The 8926-nt window shown below is 30.4% G+C and overlaps 1 protein-coding gene across 3 annotated transcripts; it reads right to left on the reverse strand.

Annotated features, from left to right (window-relative positions):
* Positions 1–4131: 4131 nt before the first annotated feature.
* LOC127097144 (RAN GTPase-activating protein 2) lies at positions 4132–7497 on the reverse strand. Of its 3 annotated transcripts, none has more exons than XR_007792928.1 (3): positions 7300–7497; positions 4703–6396; positions 4132–4330 (listed from the first exon to the last, which is right to left on the reverse strand). XR_007792928.1 is itself a non-coding variant. In XM_051035655.1 (2 exons), exon 2 carries the CDS (start codon positions 6383–6385, stop codon positions 4784–4786), a length of 1602 nt encoding a protein of 533 aa, XP_050891612.1. In that variant the 5' UTR covers positions 6386–6396; positions 7300–7497; the 3' UTR covers positions 4586–4783. The 3 variants fall into 3 exon arrangements, 1 of the variants encoding a protein (XP_050891612.1); XR_007792929.1 differs by having other exon boundaries at positions 4132–4339; XM_051035655.1 differs by lacking the exon at positions 4132–4330 and having other exon boundaries at positions 4586–6396.
* Between the last annotated feature and the right edge of the window lie 1429 nt (positions 7498–8926).

The raw sequence follows: 8926 nt of genomic DNA on the forward strand, positions 1-8926 counted from the left end.
ATTTATTCACCCTAATTATTCTAATTTTCATCTCACCCATCAATTCTCCTCACACCCTCATTTTTACTATTTTCTATTATTTTATTAAATTTCACCACACCCTAAGCTCTTATTTAATTCACCCCTTACTCCCTAATTTTAATAAAAATTCTAATTTTCTCTCAACTCTAAAAATATTCTAATACCTCTAGTATTCAAAATGATTATTTAATTTTAAATAATAAATCAATCAACTAAAATTAATAATAATTCTAATTAAATTTATACCTCTCCTCAAATAATTCAATAAATCACATAAAATACTCGATAAATAATATAAAAGAATTTAAATTCAAATAAAAGAATTAAACTAAAATTGGAGTGTTACAACTCTCTCCCACTTAAAAGAATTTTGGCGATCAAAAATTACTTAGAGAAAACAACTCTCGATAATACCCTCTCATCGGGTTCTTTAACCCCTTTGTCACGCTAACCTCAACGGATCCTCCCCTACTTGTTTCAAACTCACTCTTGCTAGCTAGCAGTTAAAGGAAAAAGAGTGTCGACAGTGTTTCACACACATGTCGTGCACCATGGTACAAACAAGTTCACAACCTAGAAACTCTTATTTAAATAAAATCATATTTAAAACTATGTAACACTTTAAAACCCTGCAACTCTTATTTTAATAAAATCATATAAAACAAATACTCTTTTTATTCAGCAAAGGGTGCGCATCTCTCTCATAAAACCATCATTCTCAAAATTTTAGAATAAAACAACGAAATTCAAAAATATGTTTCAACTTAATTGTCTCGTAATTTAAAACAACTTCATTTTAATAAAAACAAATAGTTCAAACTCTAAGAACACAAAACATAAAGGTAATATCTCAGTGTTACAGAATTAAAGCGATACGTGAAATCTAAAAAAACTCAAATCAATAAACTACGAAGAATGCCACTACATCATCCTCCAACTCAACAACAGATAAGGCTCCTCTACCTAAGTATCTGTACCATCGGCCAACAAGTCACACAAGCAAACATAATGGGTGAGAAATACGTTCATTATGTTAACGATGTAATAAATAGTTAGGATAGTCATACACAACATCAATTATCATACTCACACAATAATTTACAAAACAACAACGACAATCAAAATGCAAATGTACTGATGCAATATACTGCTCCTTCAAGAATGCATGTTGTAACGGGGTTTTGGGCAAAAGAGGTGTATTGTTGATTTATCCATGTCTCTAATTCCTCTATTCCTCTCCGAATATGAGACCGTCATGGTTCCTCTCTGTACCTGACATCACTGGACCAAAGTCCTACCTAACTCCAATATACATTTATCCATGAACATGACAACAAATATCACAAAACTCAAAACAACATAAAAAAACAGTCAAAAGATTCTTCTTTGAATTATAATTTCATCAATATAAGGTCAACACCATAATTCTTCCCGGAATTACTCATCTTAATTATTTATATTAATAATCACAAATAATCAACAATAGAGTAAAAATATATTATTATTCAACAACTCAATTTACTCATCAACTCAAATTGTTCATAAACTCAAAAAAAATTCTCAAAACATCAACAAAGTAGTAATTATAACAATTATTTATGTATACTCACAATTCATCAAAAGGGTAATAATTCTTGTCTTTTACTCAATAGAGTTCTCAAGGCGAACTCTAAATAACACTAAAACAATCTCTACAATTTTAAAATAACTCTAAATGACTCGAAAAATACTCCAACGTACTCTAAAATACTCAATTGACAACTCTTGCGTGTAAAAATAACTCTTATGATCTCTATTGGCGGGTGGTCTGACTCAAATAATAATATAACTTAAAACAACTCTAAAGAGTCAAATACTTTCACTTTAACTCTAAAGTTCATCTGATTTAACACTAAACAACTAAAAATAACTCTTATAGCTCTATAATAACTCTAACAAACTCTCATATAACAAATCCGATTCTTAAACTTATCAACAAGGTGACGAAAGATCACCAAACTCAAAATTACTCAAAACTCCGGATCTAACTCTAAATCTGTTTCACTTCAAAAATGAACCAAATATTATAGACTTATGATAAAATTTTGAAACTCTCCGGTCTAAAATTTCTTTAAATCCTCTTTCAAACGCACTTAACTGCACTTCAAACGGAGTTACAGAACTACAATTCTATTCCTTTTAGTTCAGCTATATCGCAATAATTCTTGCATAAAGCTAAAACACAATGTCTGACTTCTAAATAGCACAGAAAATTATATATTCATGATAAAATTATAAAACTCTCATGTTTGAAAGATCATTAAATTAACTTTCTAACACAACTAACGACACCTCAAACGGACTTACAAAACTCAAGTAAGTCGTGAAACATGATTACCAACGCATCACTGAAATTGACTACGCCTCTAGTATAAAAAACAACGAACTGCTACTTTTGTATTGCTCCTAGACCCAATTTCTCTATTTCAAAAAATATTATTGCATTAGCTTTCTAATGCAACCGACGACACCATAAGCACACTTATAAAACTCAAATTATGCATTAAATAAGAGAATCAATCCCCTTATATGTCTACCTGTGATTTTTTGTGTTTTCTGCCTATTGAACAGATTCGAAACTCGCCTATTTCGTCTATTTGAGTTTCCACCGTCCCAAAACATATCGATAAACATATCCATTCAAAATTTAACATTCTAACTCTTCCCATGTTGAATAAATTTATAACTTATAGGCAACCACCATACGCAAACAGGACAATAATATCAACAAGGCATAAACAAGATTATCAAATAGGTTAAACAATACATCAAGACATAATATTATATTCGAGAGTAAAACCATTATCAATCCTCAAATGGGTTTTGTCCAAACCCATTTGGCCACGAACAAAACATCAATTACATATTACCCTAAAAAGGGAGAAGACAAGAGGCTAATGACCCCTCACTATCTCTATGTTTAACCATCCATATATGACTAATTCTCCCCTTACCTCGAATTTGTAGATTAATGAAGCTTATGACTTTTTGGAATTCTTCTTCGCTCTTTAATGTCCCTTACTAGATTTAGTCTCTTTGCCTCATTTCTCAAGTTTCGCATATGTAGCATACAAAACTCTACCTCACTTTCTCTATTTATTCACCCTAATTATTTTAATTCTCCTCCCACCCCTCAATTCTCCTCACACCTCATTCTTCCTATTTTCTCTTATTATATTAAATCTCACCACACCCTCAACTCTTACTCAGAGTATATAGGGTAATTCAAATATGCATTGCCGAATAGAATACAAAGATGCATCTACGAACTATTTTTTGTTCAAAATAAAATGTATTTTATAAAGTTGCGGACTTGTGGGATTTTAAATGCGTATGTAGATACAGTCCAAAATACGTAAATGACATTTTGAGGTTTCCAAAGATGTGGGACACACCCTAAAAATGGACAGAGTCTTTTTTCCTAGTGAATTTCAAAGTGTCTATTTGTCTCATTGTTGAAAAGCCTCCTGTTTAAAATTTATGTTTTTCTTTTGAAAATGTGTCTTATGATTCTTCTCATGATTATGGGATGGCTCAAATTTTCAAATGTGAGTTTATCTAATGCTTTTCTTTTCAAAAGGTGTGCTTTATGATTCTTCTCATGGTTATGATTTTTGTTGTTAATTTTGATTAGCAAATATGATTGAAAGCTCCTCCCTCCATCTCAAAATAAAACTTTTTTAAAGTTGTCCTACATATAATAAGAAAAATAATGATTAAATAATTAAATATAATAATTTTATAAAATTGTTCTTTATTATTATAGGTGGTTATAAAAGTATAGTATGATCTAATATCTTAAAAATATTGTAGACAGATAAAGTTGGTAAAAATCAATTAATATTCATTAAAAATGTAAAAAGACTTATTTTGACACAATTTTGTTTGATTAGAATGCCTCTTATTTTGAGACAAATAAAGCAAATAATAAGTAGTAATAGTATTGATATTGCTTACTCTTAAGCGTTAAATATTTTGTTAACTTAAATGGTTTTTTTACAAGGACTATGTTGAAAAAAATTTAAATCTTTTTGAAAACCCCATTTAAGTATTAATTTTTTGGATGATAAATTTCAAAATATACTTGAATTAAAATTATTTTGAATAGTTTTTCAGGCTAGAGTGAGACATTAACTAAGTCTCTCACCATGAATCACATTTAATGACTATTAGATTAAATAAATTATATATTATCATAGACCTCACCACATTATATTTACTTCATCAATCTTCTCTCTTTTGTTGAGTAACCTCTTCTCCACCGTTATCTCTGCAATCACTAACCCAAAAACAACATTAACACTGCTCACCTTAACATTAGTGATATAACACCATCACAACTTACACATTTTTTCTCAAAAAACCACTTTTTATTTTTCAGTATTCATATTAATCGAGTAAACACATTTTGAATAACAATATAGCTACAAAATTATAGGCTAAAGTATGTATGTCATATAGATTATGTCATAGCAGAATCAACAAAAGCTAGACAGCTAACATGTAAAAATGAACAACGCAGCACTGATGATAAAAAAGGCATTGCTACAATAATGACTAGACTACAGGATTGAAGCTGCAAATAATTCAATTCAATCTAACAAAAAGAAAAGAAACATTGAAGACAAGAGTCCAAACATACTCTCAATCTAATAAACTGATACTACTGCCATAAGAGCTACTTTGCAGCAGAACTAGAGAGCAGACTCCCAACTGCTACAATTCAATCAACCACAAGGTTCTTCATTTTGGATTCCAGTTCATCTTCCACACTACCCTCTTCGTCAGATTCTCCATCACCGCCTTTTCCATCAGGGTCATTTTCATCTAATGGACCCAGCATGTCCGGAGATTTTTCAAATATGGCCTTCAACTCTTCAACGCCATCATCAGAAATGAAATTTCCATTAATGTTGAGAAGTTTAAAATCAGCCTTCTGCACCACGGTGAGAGCCAATTGTCGAGCCCCATCACTGCTTATTTCGTTGGAACTTAGATCGACTTCCTTTAACTGGTCAAGTCCTTCTAGAGCTTTACTTATCTGGATGGCACCTTCATCCTTGAGTTCATTCTCCGAGAGGATCAACTTAGCTAGAAACTGCTTTGTTGCTACGCAGTCTACTATAGCAGGAACAGCGTCAACTGTAATTTCATTTCCATTCATCTCAAGAACTTCAAGGTGAGGAGCTGATTCCTTAAGAGTGTTAACTATAGCAATTGCTCCTTCATCTTCCAAGTTCAAGTAGCTCAGGTATATCTCTCTTAACTCTGCATTCTTGGTGAGAGCTTTACTCAGAGAAATCCCACCCTCTACACCTAACATGTTGTCTCGCAAATCAAGCTTCCTCAAATGGATGCAATTCCCTAAAGCTTCAGATAAGGCAACGCCACCTTCCTCGCCAATCCTCGTGGAGGAACAGCGGAAATCCTCCAAGAGAGGCGAACGCTTCACAACCTCAGCTATAGCAAGTGCTCCTTCATCTCCAGTCATATTATTATGAAAATGAAGAACTTTGAGCTTCTCTGTTGAAGGAATCAACTCAGAAACTGCTTGTGCAGCTTCTTCTGAAATTCCGTCATTCATAAGATAAAGCTCCTCCAAACAGCTTTGCGATTTCAAGAGAGCTCCAAATGCTCTAACACCTTTCTCGCCTAAAGCATTGTCGGAAAGGTTTAAATACTTCAAGACACTGCCCTCTAGAGCAGCAGAGAATATTCTCATGACATCAAGTGCTTCTGCTTCTGGCCTTCCAGCAACAAAATCTGACAGGTCTACTTCTTTCAACTGGCCCTTGAGGGAAGTGAGAATTGGCTGGGCGACCTCTGCTGCTTCTAATCCAAAACTTCTGTTGCTGAAGCATATTTTAGTGAAAGAATTTCCCGGTTCCTTTAATGGCTTCAAAAGTTCATGAGCCTCCTCTGCTTCAATGAAAGCCCTTTTGCCTTTAGATATATCAAAAACAGATTCACGAGGAACAGCGGTATCATCACGCACCGCCACTTCATTGTCACGGTTCTTACTAGGTTCTCTTTTAAGCACGTCTAGGAGGAGCTTACTGCACTCTTTGGCATAAAGCTGGACAGCAGAACCTCCATCACCATCTGGCTCTCTCTCATAATGTAGGTTTGCAGTGGCAAAAGCCACGTCCTCAATTCTTTTTGCATTTTCTTCAGCCTCTTCACGGTTCAAAGTTGCATACTTCTGCGTGAAAATAGATCTTGTAGTAAGATTGGTGATCATCTTATCCACAAGTGTCTGTCTAGTGTTCTGACTAGGAGGCCATAATTTGATTGAAAATGGTCTGTTCTGCGAATTCAGCTCCATAGCAATCAAACCTGTAAGAACTATACATGTAAGTAAATCGTACCCACGGAACATTTTAATAGACAGAATAAGAATAAAAACTAGTTCACAAATATTTGTTTCCGAAAACAGTCATAGACCCATTGCATTCATGCTTGCATATCCCCATATCCCAATCACAGTGTCATATGGTCAATGACGATAAAACATTTAATCACTTGTTAATATCATCATTATTACAGATCCACACTACAATTGTAACTAAGTGAGGTTAGTGTTAAGCCCTAATTACAAATTGCAAAATTAATTTTATGGACTGGTTATAAAAAAGTGCTTTAATTGTACCCAAAAAAGTGCTTTTAAAAGCAGATCAAGAAAGAGCAATAGAAGATCCGTCAAAGAAAAAATTGCAATTACAATTAACTGATATCATACTATAGAGACTGAATATTGCAATTTCGATCATTTCAATCATAGTCCATTGATATTCACGTGATCATCGCTGTCAGTGTCAAACACAGACACCAACACTAGTGATTAGGTTCAAATTATTACCGATGTCGCCATGTCGAGGTCGGTATGGTATTTCTGTCTGTGCTTCTTAGATAGTCATAAGACAAATGAAAATAAGTAAAACTACAAACAAGGTATCATTGATGACAAAAAAGAAAAAAGATTGAAGATTTCAATTCTGAATAATCAGCGATTGTAATTAACATATAAAGATTCGGTAAACCCGCAATTCAAAATCATCAGAACAAGAATCTGAACATTAAACCCTAACTGCAACAGATCTGAAACTTGGTAAATATACGAACTTTAAACAAAAATCAAAAACCCATTGGAAATAGCGCAGTGAAAAGACAAACACAATACAAAAAACAAGAATAAAATGAAAAGAAAAAAAAAACCTAGAAAAGAGAAAATAGTAATACCTGTTTTGTTGATGTGAGAAGAATTGGTGTTTTGAAAGCACTGTACTATGAAGCGGTTTCAAGAAATGTAGAATTTGAATTGAAAGAGGGTTGTGGAAGAGTGAGAGAGAGTGGAGGGAAACCCTTAAAATGGCGATAATGAAGAGAGGATTGAAATTGAAAATCAAATATGTTTTTTGGGAAAGCCTAATAAATAATAACGGCATGCTATTGCTTATTGTTTTATTTTATTGTATTACGGCAACAACCCTAAAGTGCCCCCTATTTGTTTTTTAAGTCATATCTCTTAAATTTAAAATATTTATATTTTCATAAAATCACAACAAATTATTATTAATATGAAATTATTATAAATATGTAATATTTTATAATTAAAATAATTTCATATTTTAATTGTCAACTGAGTTATATTTGTAAATACAAATAAGAAAATAAATCAATCTAAATGCATACTTATGAATAAAAATAAATATTTAGGGTAAAAAATAATAGATATCCATTAAAAAATTAAAATTTGGTATAAAATAAATATTCTATGCAATAGAAAAAATAAATTTAATATAAAAGTAAATTTATTGTACAATTGTTTTTATAAATCATTTTTTATGATTCAAATATTTTTATTAATGGTGTTATTTTTTCTTACGAAAAATATTTAATAAACAGAAAAAAAAAGTGTATTATTATACAAATATTTTTATAAATGAAAAAATTTATTGTTGATGTAAATATTTTTATAAATGGGAAAAATCTATTTTTGACACAAATATTTTTATAAATGAGAAAAAATATATTTTTGAAATAAATATTTTTATAAACTGAAAAAGTATTTTGTTGATACAAATATTTTTATAAATGAAAAAAATATATTATTGAAACAAATATTTTTATAAAAAAAAGTATTTTACTGATACATGTATTCTTATATGGAAAAAATATATTATTTATTCAAATATTTTTATAAACAAAAAAAATGTGTATTGCTAATCCAAATATTTTTATAAAAGAAAAAAATATATATTGTTGATACAAATACTTTTATAAATAAATAAAAAAATATTATTGTTACAAATACTTTTATAAACTAAAAACATTTGTTGAAAAGTGTATTGTTGATACAATATATAGAGGCAATTATTAATAACTAAAATTTTAAAAATAATTTTAATTTTTTTAAATAAATAAGATATATGTATTATAAATTGACATTAAATAGAAAAAATTGAGTATTATATATTAATATTAAAATTTAGAATAATAAAATACTCTATCTCACGAGTCACTGTCAACACAATATCTATTTTATTTTAATTAACAACTACATTTATTTGAGAGCCATAGTCTTTATTTTCAAATGTCATTTTTATATCAAATGTCCCACTACAATTATATAAATTGGTTAAAATTAAATAAATTCATTCATTTAATAATTATGTATTTTATTATAAAATAAAATACTTTATTTATGTTAAATAAGATATTTTTTTTCAAATTATATAACATTGCTCGAGCTGTACGGTGTACGGTCCAGGTAAAATAGTTACTTTGGTTATGCTCTCATAGTGTAAAATAGTTTTACACTGTCCAATAAAAATAAATAGTCATGTGGTCCATGCAATGTTTTAAA

This window comes from Lathyrus oleraceus, chromosome 6 (genome assembly GCF_024323335.1).
Source record: "Lathyrus oleraceus cultivar Zhongwan6 chromosome 6, CAAS_Psat_ZW6_1.0, whole genome shotgun sequence".
NCBI classification, from domain to species: domain Eukaryota; kingdom Viridiplantae; phylum Streptophyta; class Magnoliopsida; order Fabales; family Fabaceae; genus Lathyrus; species Lathyrus oleraceus.

Coding starts and splice junctions, on each gene's coding strand:
- LOC127097144 (XM_051035655.1), bottom strand. CDS start 6,385: ATGGAGCTGAATTCGCAGAACAGACCATTTTCAATCAAATTATGGCCT.